Consider the following 26,030-nt stretch of genomic DNA (forward strand, 5'->3'; position numbering starts at 1 on the left):
AGTCTGGTAATAGAAGCGAAAATCGCTCAGCGACCGTGCAAAACAATATTATTGTACGTCGGCTTTGTTTTCAAAGTGATTCATAAAAAATGGCTCGGAGGCGGGCGCTCGCGTTGAGCGCGATCTTTGTTATAATTTCCGCCTGTTTCGTGAATTGTCAAGAAGAAATTCAACCGCAAGAAGATAATTCTAAATTTCTCTCGAGTTTAATCCACCACTTGAATCATTTGCCTACTCAAGTTTACAAATACGATGACGGCGTGTTAATAAGTGCGCAAAAGAAAGTAAGTATTGAATTTGTTTGGCCTCCGGCTATTTTATTGCGTGATGTAATCTGACTATCTTAAAAAGGTTATCAATTATTGTTATTCAAGCTTAATTCGTAAATTGCTATTATTGTTTTTGTCTCTTCAGTCGAGAATTCTCAACTTGAGAATTATTTATTTCGCTGTTAACTTGTTTACAAAATAAATAGATCCTTGTTGTTTTTATTTAATAAAACTTTTTTTTGTAGTACTTATTCCACTTTTAATCAGGAGATTAGGACCGGTTTCGTCCGCCTCAGAGGGACATTTTCAACTGAATACATTTTTCAATATTTATCAAACAAAATCCAAAGCGATAGACATAATATAACAATAGGTACACAAATAATTATCCGTCCAATAATACCTTCCCAATAACAGATAAATTTTAAACTAATGAGGTTGGACATTAATATTTCATACTACGTCAGGGGCATTAAACAAATTATTTTAAATATTAACAAACCACAAAATATGAAACAATCTACACTTACAATAACATTAATATCAACAAATAATTATGATTAGTCAAAATTAACAAAATAAAAGAAAATAGATCCTTCATAATATATTCCATCTATTTTGTTGAAATGCGATGATCTCAGAATATCTACTTACCTACCTCATAATTTTTCATTAATTTGCTATTGTTTACGAATAGCTACCAAATACCCATGCCTAATTAGCCAATCTAAATATAGGTATTGGACAATAAACATTTATTTCACTGTACACATCCATTGCACACAAGTGTAAGTATCTGTCTAAATTTAAAATAAGTGAGAGAAATCTGCTGATATTTTTTTTATTTATCATTATTTCAATACAAAAATAGCCTTCAAACCGTAGACTGTAGATACTTCATACATACTTAGATGCTTCAAACATATTTTCTCAATAATAATCACCCATATATAGTACAGCACATAGGTTTAGGTTGCTTACCTAATGATTTTAAAAAGTACTATGTTCTAAAAATCTCAGTAATATACATAATTATCTAAATTGTGCAAATACTCTCCCGGTGCTCAATAAATAGAGACATGCATTTGTCTAGGACCTAGGTCTTTGCATTAAATATACAGGATTGAGCGTAACCATTTTCAAACGAAAAATTTTGCACATTACCTTTCGCATTGATTATAGAATAGACATTACTTATAAGTACACCCACGGTGGCCGTGCGGCTTAAGCGTTGGACTATAACGCCGTGCATCCCAGGTTCGAATCCTGGGTCTGGCAAGTACACATATTGTTTTTAAATTTGTGTGAGTCAGGGTATGCACCTAATATGTTGAGCAAGTGGCTGACATCCATTTCTCGTAAAAAGCAAAATCTGTTAATATAAACCTCTACTCTGTGGAGGCCCATATGATCCTATTAAGATCGGACATGGTCAAAAAAAAAGAAGTAAAGTAACTTACCGCATTCTTATTGAAAAAAAAAATTTACATCCATTATGTAGGTATGTATTTAACTGCTTATTGCGATGGTTTTAAATTTATTAGAGCTCTAATTAAACAATATTAATTTGCAGTCAATGTCCACCGACAACACATTTGCATGTGCATTCATTATTCATGTAAATAAATGCTTCAAGGCTGTTATGGGAGTACAATATTTGGTAGAGATTGATTTGTAAGCAATTGGGTAAATGTTTATATCTTTCTTATAACCTAACCTAATAGATATTAAACTTCTGCTCGTCCATTTGTTGTTTTCTTCTGACGGTTGTGCGAATGGTTAACAACCGATCCACGTAAAAACCTTCCGAGTCACCTCCGTACTGGAGGCAGGTAATTATAATATCGTCACTGTTCTGGCAGAAGACACTAATTCGAAAAAATGACATATTGAGTTAGTTATACGAAAATGTTCCTTATTTCAAACTTTATCGTCTGGTAATAAATAAACAGTCTTTATTTTAAAGTCATCCTTTTTACGATTACTTAATAAACTCACATGATAGACCATTTCAAACATTTTAACAACTTCAAAGTTAAATTACTCAAAACTAGTATTCTCCAGTTAGTGTGTTCTGCCAGAACAGAGACAATATATTATCTCGTCTCGGACTGGGAATGCTGTTTGCATTTTCAGTCTGGTAAAAATCATTCGTTGTTTTGTTTTCATTGCGCAATTTGATCCAGAGCGAGATTGATTTTCCTCGTAAAAAGGAGGGCGGTATGCTCGTCTTAGGGATAAAGGTGGAAATTAACTTTGAGGAAATGGTGATTTACATTTCTTTTATAGAAAAAAATATTCATGTTCACTCCTTAAGTAATTATTACTTAGGTATTTAATTACCGGTGTATTTTTCCACCATAATGACAATATATTATTTTGTATCTAGGTATATGCATAAATAAGTAAGTAATTTATGTATTATTATTCTGTATTTTAATTATTACTTTGAACAGTTACTGAGAGTATACATTATATCGTCTCTGTTCTGGCATAACACACTAACTGGAGAATACTAGTTTCGAGTAATTTGACTTTGAAGTTGTTAAAATGTTTGAAATGGTCTATCATGTGAGTTTATTAGGTAATCGTAAAAAGGATGACTTTAAAATAAAGACTGTTTATTATTTATTAAAAAGGTTTTCAGGCGGTAAAGTTTGAAATAAGGAACATTTTGGTATAACTAACTCAATATGTAATTTTTTCGAATTAGTGTCTTCTGCCAGAACAGTGACGATATTTGATACCTACTACTTATGTATTTCTTCTTTCGACCATGTCCGATCCTAATAGGATCATATGGGCCCCCACAGAGTGGAGGTTTGTACTAACAGATTTTATTTTTATGAGAAATGGATGTCAGCCACTTGCTCAACCTATTAGGTCCATACTCTGACTCGTACACAAATTGAAAAACAATATGTGTACTTGCCAGACCCAGGATTCGAACCTGGGACCCTCAACACTATAAACTGGCGCATAAGCCACGCGGCTATCGTGGGTGTGTTTACTGAAACTTAATACTTTTTCATTAGGATCAACCTTTCACCATCTTCAGGCTTCAAGTATACTTATTTAGAAAAGTACTTAAATTGATTTTAATTTTAGAATTTGAGATTAGTTTGGAGTGCATTGTGAAATATGAGCACACAAATTATAACGGGTTCGGTGAACTTGTGTAAATTTGGTTTGCACAGAAAAATCAGTGTGAGCCGCCCAATCCAATTACTGACTGGGTCAAGGCAATAGCAATACTATTATTGATTGATAACATCTTAATGCCTTAATGTATCTACATTCCTTCCCGGCTCAGTTGATGTTTTGAAAATTGCTATTTTAATATTTCACTATCGTCGTACACAAGACCTCTGTGTGGCCTCTTCTAAAATGATAAATAAACAAAATATTCAGCTGCTTGTGTGAACGTAATCTAACTACTTAATATAATAATTGATATTATCATTTATGTTTAGATATTCTCTCATGAGACAAAATTCGAGAGAAAACAACAAATGTTTCGTACTAGTTTAAGTCTAATTGCGAATACCCCCTTGTATTAATAATTATAAATGTATTCGCGTCTCTTTATGATAAAATGAATTGAGGTTCTTCATTGCTCCGGTTTGTATAGTTTTAACATGTGATTTACTGAAATCACATATTAGCAGTTTCAACATAATATTTATGTTTTCTTCGTCTCGTTCAGCAAATGGGCATGATCTTAGATTCATTTGTTTTTAAAGCATTGCAAACAAATATACTTACAGTCAAAATTAAAATATTGTAACCCCTGTTCTATGTTTATGTAATTTTTATTTATTTGATCTATCACAATACAATAAAAAATACTTGAAAACCGTTACCTTAAAAGGTTAAATTAAAATATATTCTCTTTCACGATTCCGTTCACATATGGCATTTAGAAGTACTTAAATGACTCTCAACGGTACTCATAAAAAATTAGAAGGTATTCTACGGACGAGCGCCTGCGCACTGTCCTGTCACTGTATTTATTAGTGCGCACTGTCACTGTATTTTAAATAAAACGGTACAATATTAATGAGTAATGAAGATATAAGTGAATACATGAATAGAGTCTGAGACCGCATGGTCAAGGTCGAGCGCCACTGTCATAATGTGTATTACAAAATATTCGTTATGATCGATGACTAATTACAAAAGCAGTTTTCCACAATGCTCAGTAATTAATTTTGCCACAGATAAACTGGCGGCCGATCTACATTTTTTCTCTCACCTCAACAAAAATAATAATTAACATTAATCACTCTACCGTAGTAGATTTTTGGGTTTCCACCGTGTGTCCTTCTTCCTTCTTTACTCGACGTTTCGGGTTCGTTGCATACCTACACTACATTTTCATCATAAAATATATCATCTCTTGATAATGGCCGCTGCAACGAGCCCGAAACGTAGAGTAAAGAAGGAAGAAGGACACACGGTGGAAACCCAAAAATCTACTACGATAAAAAACAACCGTGAAAGCCTCAAACATTATATTCATCACTCTATCGTTGTAAGCTGTTAATTCGTGGTGAAAGGCCAAGAAATGGAATAGAATAACTAAATAAACAACCTCCACACAATTGAAGATGGACCGGTTTCTAAATCTATGAGTACTGTCACCGCAGTAAAAAAGTAAGCTGTTTCCAATATTGCACATGTTGCACAAATTCACAAATTTTCATATTCAATAGATAGTAAGTATTTTTAATTTAGAAAAAACAGTGTAAAAACTTGCATTTTTGCAACTTTACTGCAGGAATAATGATAGTTGTATAACATCAGAGATAAGGTGGTCGTAAATTATCGGTGTTGAACACTTTTAATGGACAATGAAACAATTTTCAATGACTAACTATTATTGTAGCTGTTTCTAATATTTTCTAACATTACATTAACTCATGTAAAGTGTAAACACATCATTCGATTGTTTTCATTTTTTGTCACATAGGTACCTAAATAATTAATCTCACTGTTTTATGATTAGTGATTACGATGATGGGTACGATCTGTTTAAATAGCTTTACCTCTCTTTATATTCTTTGTCATTTCGATAATCGAATATTGATCATCGATAATGGTAGAAAAGTTTGCTTATCTATTGTAAATTGAGGCAGGAACCAAACTCCTCAGTTTCGAATCTCAAGAAACCCGAGCCCGAATATAATTGTAGTATACATAATATTATAATAACTATAATGTTTTACAAATTTTTTTGGTACTGTTCGGTTATACGGAATACAGCGGAAAACGCATTTTGAAAATAGCTGATAAACTGGATTATTTGTTAGGTTAACCTAACCAAACCTAACCTAACCTAACCCAATCTAACCTAACCTAAACTAACAAATAATCCAGTTTATCGGCTATTTTCATAATGCGTTTTCCGCTATATTCCGTATAACCGAACAGTACCATCTTTTTTTAATAATTGTGCTATCTGTACCTACCTATTTTTTAGTTTTGAAAATAAAATAATATATCCATAATATACCTACCTAGGTAGGTAAGTAAGTTGATAAAAATATTGGTCTTTTATAGAAGTGGAACTGACCCAATTAGATTTTTCCACTTCCACAGTCGGCATTTTGAATGAGATTATTTGAGTGTTTATCTTTCCCACCAGGATGGCGACGTGTACGACATCGAAGCGGACATCAACGTGTCGTGCGACGGCAAGCCGTGTGAGGTGAGCACGCTCAGATGCCACAGCCAGATCCGGAGCGCCGACGGGGCAGCGGAGGCGGAAGTGATCGCCGACAAGACCGTCTGCCGACCCAAAGTGGCCGCCGACTCATCCACCGTAAGTGCGGAAGACTCGGACGCCTTCGACGGGGCGGACGGGGAGCGCGATCCCCCCGCGCCCGTCCAATTAGCTCACGAGGTGCACCTCCACCGGCAGTATGTAGGTGGCCCCATATTTTTCGGGGAACGGTCATACGCATGAAATCACTTTATCATCAGGGTGGACTGTTAAACTTGGCCTTCAAATTCTGCCTGCGGTGGAAAAGTCTCACTCAATTGATCATCGGGTGCTGCATAAGGATCTAAGCCTGAACATTCAGTAATGACTAATGTTATCAGTGAGGAAATATATTTGTGTCATTGTTATGCTCTATCTTTTCTTAATATGTGAATTATAGTATAGCATTTATTGAATGGAAAAGAATGAACCTGAACATGTATGGGAAATAAAATGTTTCTCCAAAATTATAAATCAATTGCAAACTCGAAAAGAAAGTTTACCAAACATATTTGACTAAGTATACCTAATATTATTATGATGGTATGTGAACATTAAATGAAATGCGTTTGTTCAATTGGGAATTTAAAATAATACTTGTATACAGTCTTAATTTAATAATTAATACGTATTTAATGTGATCATTAAATGTTGATTTGCATCATGAGAAAAATGGGGCATCATTATGACATAGATATCTTTCCTATAATCTACAGATTGTACAGGCCTAGATCCCTAACATGAACCAAATTCTCTATTATTTGAATATCTAGAGTATTCGAGCCCTTAATATTATACATAAGGCATAAGTTTTCCTACTATGTCTAATGATGTATTCACTTTATCGTAATCGAGTGCATGGCGATACAAGTTCTGGGCGGTTTCCCCGTGAATCCTCTATGAGTGACACGGTTCAATGGTATACGCTTCAAGCCCAAAGCTGCAACCTGTTGAATCAGCCGTATCACCTAAACCTAAGCTAAATGGAGGGTAGAGTCGGTAGCATTGTTTATCGTTTACAGTTGAATGGCAATTTATCTGAATTTACTAAAAATCTGAAACATTTCATTACACTACATTTCACGCATGAATTCTACGGTTTGTCAATTTTAACCAATGAAATTAAGGGCGTTTGGTTTTTATTTTCATCTCTCTCAAGATTAACGTGTATTTTCTATTCACTGTTAAAGGTAGTTACTAGGTAGTAAAATAAATATATCTTTAAAACCCTATAAGTACTCTATTCTTCTGCACTTATTTCAATTTAATTTTTTTTTTTATCAAGATAAAAAGAACTTTTTATATACAACGTTTTTAAATTTTCTGTTCAATTATTATGCTCAATATGCTCAAACTCGTACTTGATATGAAGTAAATAAAAAACAAACAAATATAGAATACTGAAATGTCATTTTGATTTCCATAGTAACGCACGTATATATTAATAATTTTGTTGCTAGGACCACCCACTTAGCAACCAATAATAGTGGATTGGATTACGGATTTCTTCCGAAATAACTTTTCATACAAAACAGAATTGACTGAAAATGAATTCAATTCTGCTTAAAGATGGCTAAAAGTATTAAAAGAATGCATTGGCATCGTGTTCTGATGTATTCTAAAAGTTTCAACTGTCTAGCTAGTCGGGAAGTTACTTAAAAATCGATTGCAAGATTTGTACCGGACGAACAACCACCTGACAAATAAGAATACGAGCTAAGAAAAACGTTGTAATAAATGGATCAACCAATAGGGCATATTATTCTCCATAATTCTTTCTTAAAATATATATCTATAAAATGAATATTAAGCCTTGTGCACGACACGGTGCAAGAGCTGTTTTGGCCAAATTTGAAAACAGATCTGTCCGTTTGTCGTGTATTTTATAAAGTTTCGTATTAAAAAAAAATATAGAAACAAGTGCAAAAGAGAACTACGTATAGAGTTTTAAAGAAATATTTTTTTTAATACTTAGTAGCAATGTATGGAAAATACATATTTTGGTTGAGAGAAAATTTGAACCTAACGTCCTTAAGCCTGAAATTCCATTTACATGGTTAGGTTATTCCATTATTACTCATGAACATTATTCCATCGAGTATGTGTATTATAACTTATTCTTATTATAACATATTCTTATTATAACTTATTCTTATTATAACATATACCTACATTTGAACATCATGTTTCTAAAATATGCCCCCTTGCCCCGCCCAAGTAGAGATGTCATATCAATTCAAAACAAAAGAGTATTTTTATTAAACTAGCCAAACACATTTTGTTTTCATTCAGACAATGGAGCCTCTATAAAAATATTAGTATCACTGCCATGTTTTAAGTAAGCAGGTACCTTTATAATGGATAACATTATTAAAACAATCATTGTTCACATCTTCCCTTTGAAATAATATTATGATTCCGCTAAGTATAAATAAAAAATAATTACAAGATAAAAAGAACTTTTTATAAACCATGTTTTTAAATTTTCTGTTGAATCATATAAACTTGACAATTCTACGTATTAATAAATATAGAATACTGAAATGTCATTTTGAGGTTTCATATTGATTTCCATAGTAACGCACGTATATATTAATAATTTAGTTGCTAGGACCCACTTAGCAATCAATATTAGTGAGTAGTAAATATTACTTTTAACGAATTTTTTCCGAAACATACAAAACATAATTAACTGAAAATGAATTCAATTCTGCTTAAATATGGTCAAAAGTATTAAAAAAAATGCACTCCCGTTGTGTTCTGATATATTCTAAAATTTTCAAATGTCTAGCTAGTCGGAAAGTTAGTTCAAAATCTTGGACAAACAAGAAAAAATCTGTACGGGACAAACAAGAATACGGAGCTAATAAAAACACGGTGATAACAAATCATTCCTAACCATTGTGTAGTATAGTTATCGCCTGACAAAGATTTTATTTACTGCTGAAATAACATTAATTTTATATCATTCCTATAAGACTGCAGTAAATTTTTTTATCCCATCATCAATTTTAATCTTTTTGAGAATTTAAAAAAATAGATTTTTTTTTTATTATCCATTGAGAATACTCTAATAACTTTTTATATAAAAAATAATATGAGGTATTGTGATTGAAACTGATTAATACAATACAAGTGCACCCACCAGTGACAGTCATCTAAACGACTTCAAAGTTAAATATGCCATTGTAAATTCTACATACTTTACTAATTCCTGTAAAGTGTAAATAATGAGGTCTAAATTCGTAAATGATTATTTATTATTGTTCCGCAACCAATTATGGGAATAAAATAGTTTGTACTTATATCTTTTCCTAACTCATTTTTATAACTGTATGTCATTGTACTTGTTTAATCCTCATCACCTACCTCAATAATTGTTGTAATAGGTACTATAGCTCTAATAATTTTAAATTCATATAATTCATAAAATTTCATTTTACAATAATCAAAATAATTCACTGAATCATAATGAAATACGGAAGAAAACAAGTACCTATGACAATTATCAACAAACGCGGGCTGTCAGTTGCAATCTGTCAAACATCGACTCTGGCAAATTTTGCAATCGGTTCGCTAAACTTATGGCAGAGGGGCATTCTGTGCTCGGATTCGGCGAGATGCTTATTTACAAAATCTCCATGAACGCAATTATACGTTTCGCACGCCATCTGGCGTAAAATCGCATTCGAAAATTTTGGATGAACAGGGTATTAGTTAACACTTGATAGATATCTCATTTTACGATAGTGATAGTGAAATAATTTATTACTTTAACATATTCAGATTTAGGTAATAGCTTTTTCGACTTTCACACTATTATCAAGACTGTAAAAATAACAGGAATTCAATTAACTATTTATTTTGCTCAATAATTAAGTTAGATTGAGGATATTTTATTTTTGATTCATTAATAGTTTAACCACTTAAATCAATTAGTATATTATTTAGATGTAAAATTTGTAAGGGATACGGTTACTGTTATTAGGTACATTTGTGAACATTGAAAATATGTGGTCTATTTATTTTTTCATTTGCATGAAAATTATTTTAGATATTCGAGAGGGTTAACGGTGGACGAAAACCGACCAGGGAATAAACCACTGTTGGCCAGCTGTCATTTTCTCAATGAGAATATTCCATTTTGCATGAGGGTTTTGCGGATATTTGTCTGCGGCCTTGGGAATATTTTTTTTTCCTTCCTTCCTCGAGTTATCCGATTCGTCACCCAGGTCGTTCTCGAGAGATGACGCAGTAAAGAGTAATGCGATCGATGCTCACAGCAACGTGTGTCATGTGAATGTTATCATTAGAGACTCGATTTGTCGGATTGGACTGTGGATTTTGCCGAAATAACTCGTAACTGAAGTATTTTCAGCGCAATTTGTTGTCCGATCCGGTAAAAGATATCGATTGCCATATTTTTAATCCGAACGATGTCGCTTGTCATTTAACTCTTGACATTTTAATTTTTCATTTCACAAGAAAAGTGTCGGTGATGAGCCTGAAATGTCGAAGTAGGAAGGGGAGAAAATACCTGCAGTGAAAATCTTAAGACCATTGAAGATGACATACGGTCGTGTTTTCAGGAGGGATCAGGCGAGCAGTTTGTGGCGGTGAGGAGGCAGAGCGGCGGCGCGGGGAAGTGGTGCGCGGACTGCCCGACAGACATCAACGTGGGGGCGGAGGGGGTGGAAGAGCTCGCCCGCAAAGCCATTCAGCATCTACAGAGGCACCGTCCACAGGAGACGCACACTCTCAAGAGTGTTCTCCGTGTCCAAAGACAGGCCCAAGTAAGCCATCATCTCAGCTTTGCTGTTTAATTAATCGTTTCACCGACTCACAATCGCCTTCCAGCTGCACACAAATATGTCAATGTTTGCTGTTGACGTATTATATTACATAATATATCCGACATTCTGTCGATATGCCCTAACTGATATCAAGCAATCAATTGGTCATATGACCTCAAAAAATCTAATGCATGTCCTACTACGGAAAACAAATTTTATCAGAACATGCCAATTTTAAAAGTAAAATTTGCTTGTCTGCCTTATTTTTTTCTATTTGTACATATTGTGTTTAAAGATCTAAGATAAGATAAAGATTGATCGAAAAATAAGATTAAAACTACAATAATTATTAATTACATAAACTCATCCCAATAAATAAACACATTTTAGTTTCATTTTAAAGTTTTTTTTTTGATATCCTTTGAAATTAAGGAAATCTTTATAGTATTTAGTGTCCATTATAAATGCATACAATTCCTAGTAGTACTGAGTATACTTTACTAGCAATCATAATTGAACTGCATTATGCATTCATAGATAACCGATTTTCTTCCTTCCCTATGTGAAAGTGAACCTGAAAAAGATTGGTTTAAATATTCAGGAAAGGTCACAAATAGCAATATGCCACATATACATTATATCAAAACAACGGAAAGGAGTTTATAGCAGTCATTTTTGTAAGCACCCACGGTGTCTTGGTTGGTTAAGTGGCCGTCTTTTCTGAGGGCGTGTTTGATCCTGCGCAGGGATACAATGGGTTGGACAAAGGGCTAAAACCCTTCCTTAAAAAAAACTTGTTCAAATAACCTCCAATCTGTAGGGCCATATGCTTAGAAGTGAAAACAGTAATTTTTCTTTTACTTATTTTTCTATGCGATCAACGTTCAGAATGTAAATTTTTATAGCTACAGCCACACATTTTGGAATTGTGATCAAATGTTATAATGCAAAAAGTCCAAATGACTTCCAGTCATAGTCCGAACTTTTTGTTGCTAACTAATTTTTGTTTAATATGTATGTAGCTCTATGAATAAAATTCTTGAACCCATGCAGTTGTCCAGCATTGCCCAATGCATGATAATGTAGGTACAGTGGCGAGGAAGTAATGTGGAACTCGACTGTGTTTGTTTCAGATCGTGAATGGCATTCGCTACATTTTGTTGCTGGATGTGAATTCGGCCACCTGTGAGGTGAAATCCCAAGATGGCACTTGCGAAAGAGAGCGAGTTGCCAACGCCCTGTGCCAGGTCACCTTCTTGGAGAAGCCCTGGCTGCGGCTGGCTGACGGCTCCAAGTTCCGCGCCGTCCTCGCCAACAACTGCACCGAGGAATATCTGTTCGGCAACGAAGGGGAACTTCTGCCCCCTGACAGCAAGAGGTCCGGAAGCGGTGCCGACATGCGGAACGAGCTGGACGCCGACTCCCATTACGATTCCGACGTCAACGTTGTGCATATTTCAGAACTGCAGGCTTCCAAACCTCGAAAGGACGAAGAAATAACAGTCCAACGTCTAAAGGACGTCGAGGAGCAGATCATCACGGAGGAAAGTACCGATGGCGAAAGGACGTTGAACGTTCCCATTCCGTTGCCAGATGATTCGCAGCGAGTTCAGGTTGAACCCCTCGAATCGAAACCCATTGGGCCCGAGTCGCAAACTCAGATTCTCACCTCGGCGAATGAACAGAACCCTACAGCAGTCGGGTCAGATGAAGAATATGTTCCCAAACCGCTCTCGCAAGAGAAAAAAGATGCTCTAGATGCCATGCTCGGCCTTTTCGGCTTCGATCCCTTCGACACTCAGGCTCCCCTCGTTTCGGTCCAGTCAGAGAACCAGCAAACCGCTGAAACGAAAGACGTTTCTGAAACGGTTGAGGAAAAGCCCACTCCATCTCGGTCGAGGCGCAGTTCAGATGACAGGAGCACTGTTGATCGGCTGGCCCATCTGGCAGTCAGTACTTTGGACGACCGCGACGCCGATGACCAGAAGAGAGTCGTCCTACGGGTCTTGAACTCCAAAACTTTTTCTAGAGGTAACTCTATCGAATATCACATGAAAATCGTTGTCGGTCTCTCCAGATGTCTCGAGTCTCAGGAGAACTCCCCCTCCTGCCTGTCAATGCTCACCGGAAAGGAGAAAATATGCCATATCACCGCTGATATTAAGAACACGGGAGAAGAGAGAGTGCTCAAGTCAGAGTGCGTCAACAAAATCACCAAAGACCGCAGGAAGAGGAGCAATGGTTCGATGACAGGCGCTCCCATAAATGTCAATCTTGAAGATCCTGAACTCATGAAATTAGCTCAAATTTCTCTTGGAAAGTACGACGTGACATCTACCACTTCTAATGGCCACGTGGTTGTCAAACTCATCTCAGCCACCAGGCAAGTTGTGGCCGGTTCCTTGACCAAGATGGAGTTTGAAGCGAAGGAGAGCGAGTGTCTCAAAACTGACGAGAATCTCCACTCTTTGGAATCCTGTAAAGTTTTGGAGAATGCCCAAAGTAAGATTTGCACCAGTAGCATCTGGGACAGGCCTTGGCTTGAGGATGGAAAAATTATAACCGTCGACTGCCAAGTAGACAACCGTGTCCTCCCGGGGGTTCCCGTAAAAGTTGATCTCAAAAATCCCAAATTAGTCAAACTGGCCCAGATTTCACTCGGCAAGTACGATCTGACTACTTCTACTTCTAATGGCCACGTCATCGTCAATCTCATCTCGGCTACCACACAAGTGGTCGCTGGAGTCATTACCAAGATACAATTCGAAGCAAAAGAGAGCGGGTGCCTGAAGACAGACGAGAATCTCCACTCTTTAGATTTCTGCAAGGTTTTAGAGGGTGCTGAAAGTAAGATTTGCACTAGTAGCATCTGGGATAGGCCTTGGCTCAATGATGCGAGGGAAATCACTGTCGACTGCCAAATAGACAATGACACAGTGCAACGGAAGAGAAACTACCGATCAAAAATCGCCACCGATAACGTGGGCACTCCCATAGAAGTTAATCTTGAAGATCCCAAACTGGTGAAATTGGCACAGATTTCTCTCGGCAAGTACGATCTGACTACCTCCACTTCTAACGGCCATGTGGTTGTCAAACTCATCTCAGGCACCAGACAAGTCGTGGCTGGTTCCTTGACGAAGATGCAGTTCGAAGCGAAGGAGAGTGAATGTCTCAAGACAGACGAAAATCTCCACTCATTGGGTTCCTGTAAAGTTTTGGAGGGTGCCGAAAGTATGATTTGCACTGCCAACGTCTGGGACAGGCCTTGGCTGGAAAACGGTAGAGAAATCACCGTCGACTGCCAAATAGAGAACGCTGCATCGTACAAGAAAGAAGCCCGCTCCAAGAAAAGTGGTAGCCCGGTGGTCGTCGACATCAACGATCCTAAGCTGATGAAGTTGGCGCACATCTCCCTCAAGCAATACGACATGACCGATGTCGGCACCAACCGCCACGTGATTGTCGACCTTCTTTCTGCCACCAAACAAGTTGTTTCTGGCTACTTGACCAAGATTGAGTTCGAAATGAGGGAAAGCGACTGCCTCAAGTCAGACGCCGATGTCGGCACATGCAAAGCTTTGGAGAATGCTGAAAGTAAAATTTGCACAACCTCCGTCTGGGAGAGGCCTTGGCTCGAACAAGACAGAGAAATCACCATCAAATGCACCTCACTCAGAAGAGTCGCTCGGGCCACAGATAACCTCGTCGGCGCTCCCATACAAGCCGATCTTAATGATCCCGAACTGGTGAAATTGGCCCAAATTTCTCTCAGCAAATATGATCTGACCTCTTCTACTTCCAATGGCCACGTGGTTGTCAAACTCATCTCTGCCACCAGGCAAGTTGTGGCCGGTTCCTTGACGAAGATGCAGTTCGAAGCGAAGGAGAGTGAATGTCTCAAGACAGACGAAAATCTCCACTCATTGGGTTCCTGTAAAGTTTTGGCAGCTGCCGAAAGTAAGATTTGCACTGCCAACGTCTGGGACAGGCCATGGCTGGAAAACGGTAGAGAAATCACTGTCGACTGCCATTCAGAGAATGTCGCGTCCTACAAGAAAGAAGTACGCTCCAAGAGAAGCGGTGGCCCGGTGGTCATCGACATCAAAGATCCTAAGCTGATGAAGTTAGCGCACATCTCCCTCAAGCAATACGATATGACCGACGTCGGCACCAACCGCCATGTGATCGTTGACCTTCTTTCTGCCACCAAACAGGTCGTTTCTGGTTACTTGACGAAGATTGAGTTCGAAATGAGGGAAAGCGACTGTCTCAAGTCAGACACCAATGTCGGCACATGCAAAGCTTTGGAGAATGCTGTAAGTAAAATTTGCACAACCTCCGTCTGGGAGAGGCCATGGCTCGAACAAGACAGAGAAATCACCATCAAATGCACCTCACTCAGAAGAGTCGCTCGGGCCACAGATAACCTCGTCGGCGCTCCCATACAAGCCGATCTTAATGATCCCAAACTGGTGAAATTGGCCCAAATTTCTCTCGGCAAATATGATCTGACCTCTTCTACTTCCAATGGCCACGTGGTTGTCAAACTCATCTCGGCCACCAGGCAAGTTGTGGCCGGTTCCTTGACCAAGATGCAGTTCGAAGCGAAGGAAAGCGAATGCCTCAAGACAGACGAGAATCTCCACTCATTAGATTCCTGTAAAGTTCTGGGTAATGCACGTAGTAAGATTTGCACCGCTAGCGTTTGGGACAGGCCTTGGCTCGAAAATGGTAGAGAAATCACTGTCGACTGCCAAATAGATAACAACACGGTACAGGAGAAGAAAAACAACCGATCCAAAAGGTCTACCGTTAACATTCCGGGAGCTCCCATAGAAGTTGATATTAATGATCCTGAACTGGTGAAATTAGCCCAGATTTCTCTCGGCAAATACGATCTGACCTCTTCTACTTCCAATGGCCACGTGGTTGTCAAACTCATCTCGGCCACCAGGCAAGTTGTGGCCGGTTCCTTGACCAAGATGCAGTTCGAAGCGAAGGAGAGTGAATGTCTCAAGACAGACGAGAATCTCCACTCATTAGATTCCTGTAAAGTTCTGGATAATGCACGTAGTAAGATTTGCACCGCTAGCGTTTGGGACAGGCCTTGGCTCAAAAATGGTAGAGAAATCACTGTCGACTGCCAAATAGATAACAACACCGTACAGGAGAAGAAGAACGACCGATCCAAAAGGTCTACCGTTAACATTCCGGGAGCTCCCATAGAAGTTGATATTAATGATCCTGAACTGGTGAAATTAGCCCAGATTTCTCTCGGCAAATACGATCTGACCTCTTCTACTTCTAATGGCCACGTGGTTGTCAAACTCATCTCGGCCACCAGGCAAGTTGTGGCCGGTTCCGTGACCAAGATGCAGTTCGAAGCGAAGGAGAGTGAATGTCTCAAGACAGACGAGAATCTCCACTCATTGGGTTCCTGTAAAGTTTTGGCAGGTGCCGAAAGTAAGATTTGCACTGCCAACGTCTGGGACAGGCCTTGGCTGGAAAACGGTAGAGAAATCACTGTCAACTGCCAAACTGAGAATGTCGCGTCCTACAAGAGAGAAGTGCATTCTAAGAAAAGCGGCAGTCCGGTGGTTGTCGATATCAATGATCCTAAGCTGATGATGTTGGCGCAGATCTCCCTGAAGCAATACGACATGACCGAAGCTGGCACCAACCGCCACATGATCGTCCGCCTCGTCTACGCCACCAAGCAGGTTGTGTCCGGCTACTTGACCAAGATTGAGTTTGAAATGAGGGAGAGCGACTGCCTCAAGTCGGATATCGATGTCGACACTTGCAATGCTTTGGAGAACGGTGAAAATAAAATTTGCACAACCTCCGTCTGGGTGAGGCCTTGGCTCGAACAAGATAGAGAGATCACCATCGAATGCTCGTCACTCAAGAGTATCGTACGGGCCAAAAAGCTAGATATGACAGAGGCCGATCGGAAGTTTGCAAATTTCATTGTAAAGTATCACAAGAAATATGATTCCGGATCTGATTATACGAAGCGATTCAAGATTTTCATGCAGAACCTGGCCAAGATCGACGAGATGAATGCAAAAGAAGAGGGCACCGCCGTGTATGGCATTAACGAGTTCGCCGACCTGACTCCCGAAGAGTTTAAGGCGTCCCATTTGGGGCTCGATACGACTGTCTCTCGCGATAACGCTGTCCCCATGGCTGAAGCAAAGATTCCAGAGGTAGCTGACGTCCCGGTGGAGTTCGATTGGAGAGAGCAAGGAGCCGTCACTCCTGTCAAGGACCAGGGTTCCTGCGGAAGCTGCTGGGCGTTCAGCGTCACAGGTGAACACGGACAAATATACTGCATATGTAACTAACACAATTACTGCATGAGATGCAATTTCACAAAATATATAAAATATCTCCATCCATATTTTTCTTTTTCAACCGAAACAAACATTATTCCAGATGTATTTCAATAAACTTCAGACACTGATATACCACTTGGGTAGGCCTCTCATCACTTAGCGAGGCCTATCATTCTTTCACCATAAACATGCTGACAAACTGTTGGCAATGAGTAGCAAAAGATATACAGGTGTCCCACACGAGGTGGCAAAAGGAATTCACTCCTGTCATTGTATGTGCAATGGTTTATCTCATTTTAGCAATATTAATTATTATTAGTAAGACATGAAGTTCAAGTTGAATTGAGGTTCGGTAATAAGAATGAAGGGGAGCATGGCAGAGTGAGATAAACCGATGCAACAGGAGCGATGTGAAGCCTCCGATAGAGACAGCAGAGAATATACAAATTGGCAACAATCCTTGTCTTCCCGAAGAGAATTTTCTTTTAAATATTTCTTTCCACTTCACGGTTTCATTTATAGTCCTATACTAGCAAATATCAATTTTTATATTTCCACCGATGTCACTTTAAACTCTGCGGTCGTCACCGAGATTACCCATTGTGGGACGTCTTCAGTGTTGCATGATGTTATTTTTGTTGTGGTTAACTTATCAGATGGCACCATTGAGATTGATGATTTTTTTATGGATTATTATATTTTTTTGGATGTGTTTAATAAGTTAAGTTTCTAACTGTTACATAATATTATATAACGATTGTTATATTATATTTTCTCATATACTGCTTACTGATCATTATGTTTTATATCTTTTGTTACCTGTGTGTACCTAACATCTACTTTTTTTCTATTGTAGTATTATATTGTGTAAAATGACAAATATATTTATTTCATTAAATATTTACTATAATATAGATATTTCTATACTACACTGTGTGGAATGTGGTGAATTGACAGAAAACTGGAATATTAAAATCAAATCAAATAAATAAATAATCTTGCCTACGTCATGTGTAAGGAAGAAAAATGTTATCATTCAATGAATATCATATCAATTCAATGTTGCCACTATAGTAATCTTTTATTATGGCATGCCTCTGGTAAATGATTTGTGTTATTCTTTAATGAATGATGATTCGCTAACATTTAGGTGACTGCATGTTATTCATTATTCATTATTTAATACATCCGTATAACATCTGGATACTACTTCACATACACATTAGATTTTAATATTAAACTGGACACATTAGCAGAGTAGGTTGAATTCATGAACAGAAATATGCAATAATCATCGTAGGTAGAGTGATTTTTAACTCGTAGTCCATTGCATAAGGGGTTGATTTCTTATCAGGGGGCTCCGGGCTTGATTCTCCGTGAGGTCTCAATACATCTATGATTCTTCCGCTGCTACTACTACACTACTGAACTGTAATCGGGCTTCACGGTGGCATATTGTAGCTGTAGAGGATAGGACAGCTGTAGTTGCATTAACAAAACATGAGTACAGCAGTGAAGAGATATAAATACAGATTTGCAATAATGATCCTTAATGCAATGCAGATAAGAGTTAATTTTTCAATCGCATTCATCAGTATCTAACTGTTACCGAAAGAATGACATCTGCATGACCAGTCTCTGACATATGTACTCGGATATCGCTCACGAGAACCCTTCTATTTTTCCCACGCCATGTCCATTACTATGTCGATGATTTAAATCTAAAGTATAAAACAATCTTGTTACATTTTACCGTTAAATATAATAAAGGGATCGGTTTAGGCACCTACCTGCTAGTTTCTTGCAGTGTTTCAGCGACTAATATAATATATCGATTTAATACAGTTATCAAAAAATAAATCGAAGACAGAATATCACCTTCTCTGTATAGACATCCTAAGTGTAGTCCTGACAGGGCTGCATGCAGACATTAGAACGCCGAAAAACTTTGTGTTGTCGTGTTGACGGAAGCTTGTTTAAATTATTATCATTTTACTCATAAACTTCCGTTTGAAAAGTTGAGTGCCTACATTGAACTAGAGTCTAGACGTATTAAGAAAGCCGAATCATTCATTGATTCATTCATGGAGAAAACCAGTGGTGGGAATGCAACTTCTCTAATATGAGAAAAGTTGACTTCCTAAAAAGAAATGTTTTTTATGCTTGTTTTCATAGGAAGTCAGTGTATGTTCATTTCAAATGAAAGCGGTAGGTTTGTTATCATATTTATGTAAACGTAAATATATAGACTTTTAATGCATGAAACGTAGGTACATATCGTCGGTCCCTATTAAACAAGTCGGATCTGAAATTTCGTCATTTTCGGATTATTACGTAAAAGTTATTTAAACACTTTAAACATTTATACCACAATCACAGTTTTTTTTGTTTGTTTGAAAAATTTCGAGATATTCAAGTTAAAAATAACGGATCTACCGAGAGTGTCCGAATAACAATGTCGGTTCTTACCAACCGACATTGTTGGCTGGGCGTGGGTGAGCAAGATGCGTCAGATCTGACAGTTGCTGCTATGTTCACCGAACAGACGGATGTTTTTATAAACGTTTAGAAAAGTTTCTATAGCCCGTATTTTTATTCATTATGGCAAGCAATAGGTCACAAAGGATAGTTGATGAAACATCTTTGATTGCTCGTACTGAAAAATAGCATTTTGCAAATCCGACTTTTTTAATAGGGACCGACGATATTATTTCTTAGATTTTGTCACTGACATAGAGGTGGGGCGTATGCATAGTAGTACTTATTTAAATAAGTCTGTTTGGTTACTATCTTCGGATAAATATACCTAATGACTAACATATAGCGGACTGTGCGTGCAGGTGACGACAAAAAATTGAAACATTAAAACTGACAGCTGTCAAATAATTACAATTTGTACAATTAAAACGTGATAAAGTTACAATTAAATTATTTAAAGTTTATATCGGCTATTTATTATATTGTGCAGTTTTCATTAATTTACCATTGTCAATGTCAATTAAAAATGTTAATAATTCACGAAAAATCATAATCTTATAAATGACACTAATTCTAATAGCAAGAAGCGACGTCGCCATATTAACCAGTGTTTTGATTATCTGTCAGTCCACTTTCTTCTATGCATGGGGTTTTTCAGTTTTATGTAACCTCAGCATTCTATGCATCAGGCCCATAGGTAGGTGAAATTTCTATAAACCAAATGAAAAACAATATAAAGTGTAATGTATAAAAATCAATTCTAGATTTTATCGATGGTAATGTAAAAGGTATTTAAAGTGAAGTAGGTAGATAATCTTTCCGGTTTCATCTTTGTATAGATAACTTCTTAGTGGAAATAAGTTATAAGAATCTGAAATACATAGGTAGGTACTTAGTAAAATTTTATTTCATATTAGTATTTCTTAAACAATTACTAATGTATATTATCATAAAAATGAGAATATGTATTAGATTAACGACATAATATTATTGAAGTATTTGAAACAATTGTTGATATTTTAGCCTCTTAAGGTCCTTTTAGACATCAGTTCTGTTGTCCGTTCAGTCGAGGTTTCCGTTTTGGTCCGTTCAGTTTTGAAACGGCAGTGTGTTTAGACGATCAGTTGTCCGTTCAGTCAAGGAATCGGCAGTATATATTTACATATTTTCTATCCACTAAAAATTAATATTATTTGTATAATTACTTTCTAAACATATTGGTTGGTGTAATGCAGTACCAATATTTAACAAAATTATAATATTTCAATCGAAATTAGAAAAGTAGTATTAAAAATATAGCAACATACTAATTCACACGTCAATTTAACTGGCAACTCTAAAAACGGATACGATAACTGATAGAAAATCCATCCTGTCTTGTCTCCGTTTTGGTTTCAGTCGGCAGCTTCAGTTTTGTATTTACATGCCAGTTTATCTGACAGCTCGACGGAAATAGAGACTGATTGGATAGCAAAACTGATCGTTTAAAAGCACCTTTAAAATATAAATACGACGCTGCCACTAATTTTCATAGATGATGGCGTCCGGCAACAGTGAGAGACTCAAATCGATTGTAATATATTGTATAATTTTATTTCATAATCTAATATATAAAAATTAATATTTGTGTGTTTGTGTGTTTGTTTGTTCGTATTTAATGCGCAGCCATACCGTTCATCCGATTGCGATAAAACTTTGTAAACTTATTGCTTGCACTTGCGGGAAGAGTATAGGCTATACTAATATATAAAAATGAATGTCTGTCTGTCTGTATGTCTGTCTGTCTGTGTGTCTGTCCCGTATGCGTTCCTATACCATTCATCCGATTGCAATGAAATTTTGGTAAGTGGTTGTATGCATACCCATAAAGGTTTCTGAATTAGAAAAATCATCATCTTCTTCTTCTTCTTCATTATATTTTCTTTTATTCGTATGGTTCCTATACCGTTCATCCGATTGCAATGAAATTTTGGCAAGTGGTTGTATGCACACCCATGAAGGTTTCTAAATTAGAAAAATCATCATCTTCTTCTTCTTCTTCATTCTATCTTCTTTTATTCGTATGGTCCCTATACCATTCATCCGATTGCGATGAAACCTTCATCAGTTGTTGTGGTAACACCCGCAATGGTTTTTTAATTAGTACAACCATCTTCTTCTTCTTCTTCTTCTATTCTATATTCTTCTATTCGTATGCGTTCCTATTCCATTCATCCGATTGCAATAAAATTTTCGTCAGTAATTGTGCCAACACCCGCAAAGGTTTCTGAATTAGTACAACTGTCTTCTTCTTCTTCTTCTTCTTCATTCTATCTTCTTTTATTCGTATGGTCCCTATACCATTCATCCGATTGCAATGAAACCTTCATCAGTTGTTGTGGTAACACCCGCAATGGTTTTTTAATTAGTACAACCATCTTCTTCTTCTTCTTCTTCTTCTTCTATTCTATATTCTTCTATTCGTATGCGTTCCTATTCCATTCATCCGATTGCAATAAAATTTTCGTTAGTAATTGTGCCTACACCCGCGAAGGTTTCTGAATTAGTACAACCATCTTCTTCTTCCTCTTCATTCTATCTTCTTTTATTCGTATGGTCCCTATACCATTTATCCGATTGCGATGAAACCTTCGTCAGTTGTTGTGGTAACACCCGCAATGGTTTTTGAATTAGTACAACTATCTTCTTCTTCTTCTTCTTCTTCTTCTATTCTATATTCTTCTATTCGTATGCGTTTCTATTCCATTCATCCGATTGCAACAAATTTTTCGTCAGTAATTGTGCCAACACCCGCGAAGGTTTCTGAATTGGTACAACCATCTTCTTCTTCTATTCTATCTTCTATTCGTATGCATTCCTATACCATTCATCCGATTGCAATGAAATTTTGATCAACTGTTGTGCTCACGCCGCAAAGGTCTCTGAATTGTTACAACTATTTTCTTTTTATTCTATTCTATCTTCTTCTATTTGTATGCGTTCTTATACCATTCATCCGATTGCGATGAAATTTTGACCAGTTGTTGTGAGCACGCCCGCGAAGAGTTCTGAATTAGTACAACCATCTTCTTCTTCTTCTATTCGTATGCGTTCCTATACCATTCATTCGATTGCAATGAAACTTTGGTGAGTTGTTGTGCCCTTGCCCGCAAAGGTTTCTGAATTACAACAATCATCTTTTTCTTCTTCTATTTGTATGCGTTCTTATGCCATTCATCCGATTGTGATGAAATTTTGACCAGTTGTTGTGCGCAAGCCCGCGAAGGTTTTTGAATTAGTACAACCATCTTCTTCTTCTTCTATTCGTATGCGTTCCTATACCATTAATCCGATTGCAATGAAACTTTGGTGAGTTGTCATGCGCATGCCCACGAAGGTTTCTGAATTAGAAAATCATCTTCTTCTACTATTCGTATGCGTTCCTATACCATTCATCCGATTGCGATGAAACTTTTGTCAGTTGTGTGTGGTTTCTAAATTATTATTATATAACATACAAAGTTTGTTGTTTGTTTGTTCCATCCAATTTTGATTTTTTTTTTACTACATATTTATAACATTAATAACGTTTTCATATTTACTCCTATTATATTTATTTTCATATTGCCATATTGTATTACACAGATATTTTAATATTAAAGAAATAATTACCTCTTATTATTTTTCAAATATCTAAGATAAATATAACCACGAAGCGACCCCGTGCGAAGCCGGGTACTTCAGCTAGTAAATAATAAAATTTAACACAGAAGTGACAATATAGAGGTACTTCATTCTAAGTCAAGATTAACTTTATTGTTTATTTTATATGACGTATCTATAATTTACATACTTCTAATACAATTTCAAGTTTTATAAATAATTAATTATTGAGTGCGTATACAAGAAATAATTATAATACCTACTCCTTCTTATCATATAACCGAAAACTGCCTTATATGAGAAATACTATGTACGATATATATTAATATATTTAATTTATTAATATCTCTGAGAGTGATCATCTCTGGGGATAATAGCTCCACTGTATGCTGTAGATGCGGGATGGTTGCAATAAAAAAGGCGGGTTAGGTTGATAACGTACTTTTGTATATTCAAATTGATTGATATTAATTTTGGGCATTTTGTGCATCAGGGAACGTGGAAGGGCAGTGGAAGATTAAGACGGGCAAGTTGCTGTCCCTCTCCGAACAAGAGCTGGTGGACTGCGATAAACTGGACGAGGGATGCAATGGTGGTCTTCCTGACAACGCCTACAGGTATGTACCGTGCCTACTTCGTTCTTCGCGATTTCGGCTAAAACTTCTTTAGAAAGGGTCTTGCAAAATCGCCTGAAGGAAGGGAATGTCAGACCAAAATTTGTCATGAAACATAAGGATATAAGATGTGTGATTCGATTCGAACCCGAAGAGTCTTGAAGTCTCTACCTTGTCAATCGCCGATATGCATTTTAAGATAAGTTTCACTGAAAGCCGTTTTCTCGGTAGGTTTGAGAGAAATGTCCTAAAATACTTTGTGGGTGAAAAATATAATTGATTCAGTAATTAGTAATTGGCAATAAATGTCACCCGGTGCACATAAATATGAAAAAGATATAGTAGTAATTTTAAAAAATCCTTTAATTTTGAGTTATCGATGTTGACAGCTGCTCCAGGCTATATACCCGTTATTGGAACAATCTGATGATAACTAAATTTAGATATATAAGTGGCGAATGTTAATCCTCAGTTTGTATATCATACCAAAGTGGAAAATGGGTGTTTTAGAAAATATATTTGTTTCTACTTTTACATGACAGTGGCGTAGTGACGTTTATTTGAAGGATTTATTATTTATTGTGTAGGGTTCAAAAAAAAAGAGTGTTAAAGGAGGGTGAAAAGAGTACTAAAAAGATTTGTTTCTGTCTATTTTACAACGTTTTTATTAGGTTGTATTCTTGTTTGTCCGGTGGTTGTTTATCCAGTACAAATCTTGCAATCGATTTTTAACTAACTTCCCGACTAGCTAGACATTTGAAACTTTTAGAATATATCAGAAGACGATGCCAATGCATTCTTTTAATACTTTTAGCCATCTTTAAGTAGAATTGAATTCATTTTCATTAAATTCTATTTTGTATGAAAAGTTATTTCGGAAGAAATCCGTAAAAAGTAAAACACTATTATTGGTTGCTAGGGGTCTGGGGTCCTAGCAACTAAATTATTAATATATACGTGCGTTACTATGGAAATCAATATGAAATGTCAAAATGACATTTCAGTATCTATATTTATTCTGTATTTCTATCAAGTACAAATTCTTTTGATCGTTTAAGCTAGTCAAGTCAAGTTTATATGATTCAACAGAAAATTTAAAAACGTCGTATATAAAAAGTTCTTTTTATCTTGTAATTATTTGTTTAACTCATTCAGATCGCTGTATTTTTTTATTATGTTTCAATTCGATATTATGAATGATTTGAATTGAAATTGAAATGTGTCGGATGGTCGTACAGGGCTATCGAGCAACTGGGAGGACTGGAGCTGGAGACAGATTACCCGTACGACGCAGCAGATGAGCAGTGCCACTTCAACAAGAGCCTGTCGCGAGTGCAGATCTCGGGTGCCGTCAACATCTCTTCCAACGAGGATGACATGCTGAAGTGGCTTCTGCAGCACGGCCCCATCTCCATAGGTAACGTAACTCCCGTCTCATTCTATCCTTTCAATTTTTTATACTCTGAGAAGATAGAATGTAGATTGAACAACGATTGTCGGTTTCAGGAATAAACGCAAATGCGATGCAGTTCTACATGGGCGGCGTGTCGCATCCCTTCAAATTCTTGTGCAGCCCTGATAATCTTGATCACGGAGTGCTCATCGTGGGATACGGAGTGCACAGTACGTATGCTCTTTAATAATATCGTTATTATTGTTACATTTTTGCCTCATAATGATTAGATACCACGGCTTAGCTCCACTGACTACCCTTATACACTGAAATAATAATAATAATTGTCCCGACCATGTCTGATCCTAATAAGATCATTTATCTGGAGGGAATTTGCTCTCCCTGATCTATCATGAGTGAATACTGATGTGAGAAAAATTTGATTTCGCACAGAGTACCCGCTGTTCAACAAAATAATGCCATTCTGGATCGTGAAGAACTCTTGGGGGCCATCGTGGGGAGAAAAGGGCTACTACAGAGTCTACCGAGGCGACGGAACCTGCGGCCTCAACATGATGGCTTCCAGCGCAGTCATCTAGATTATTCCTCTGCTCGTCTACAACAAATCAAATAACTCTCGGCTCTACTCTACTTGATACCTGTGTCACCCGTGTCCAAATTAAATATGTTATCATAATCCCACTATCTTATGTATCGATATCAAAATTTGTTTATT

At 36.9% G+C, this 26,030-nt stretch overlaps 1 protein-coding gene across 2 annotated transcripts; it reads left to right on the forward strand.

The window, feature by feature from the left end:
- On the forward strand, positions 1–26,030 carry LOC147071508 (uncharacterized). Of its 2 annotated transcripts, none has more exons than XM_085948160.1 (8): positions 1–284; positions 5,917–6,195; positions 10,623–10,826; positions 11,960–17,141; positions 23,781–23,904; positions 25,140–25,318; positions 25,408–25,524; positions 25,748–26,030. In XM_085948160.1, the coding sequence occupies exons 1-8, from the start codon at positions 90–92 to the stop codon at positions 25,891–25,893; spliced, it is 6,426 nt and encodes a 2,141-aa protein (XP_085804286.1). In that variant the 5' UTR covers positions 1–89; the 3' UTR covers positions 25,894–26,030. The 2 variants fall into 2 exon arrangements, with proteins under 2 accessions (XP_085804286.1, XP_085804287.1); XM_085948161.1 differs by having other exon boundaries at positions 5,917–6,093.

Source organism: Rhyacophila brunnea, unplaced genomic scaffold (assembly GCF_057557595.1).
Source record: "Rhyacophila brunnea isolate RB1 unplaced genomic scaffold, BYU_Rbru_1.0 scaffold_20, whole genome shotgun sequence".
NCBI lineage: Eukaryota > Metazoa > Arthropoda > Insecta > Trichoptera > Rhyacophilidae > Rhyacophila > Rhyacophila brunnea.

Coding starts and splice junctions, on each gene's coding strand:
- LOC147071508 (XM_085948160.1), top strand. CDS start 90: ATGGCTCGGAGGCGGGCGCTCGCGTTGAGCGCGATCTTTGTTATAATT. Junction 10,827..11,959: donor GTGTCCAAAGACAGGCCCAA/GTAAGCCATCAT, acceptor TGTTTGTTTCAG/ATCGTGAATGGCATTCGCTA. Junction 25,319..25,407: donor GCACGGCCCCATCTCCATAG/GTAACGTAACTC, acceptor TGTCGGTTTCAG/GAATAAACGCAAATGCGATG.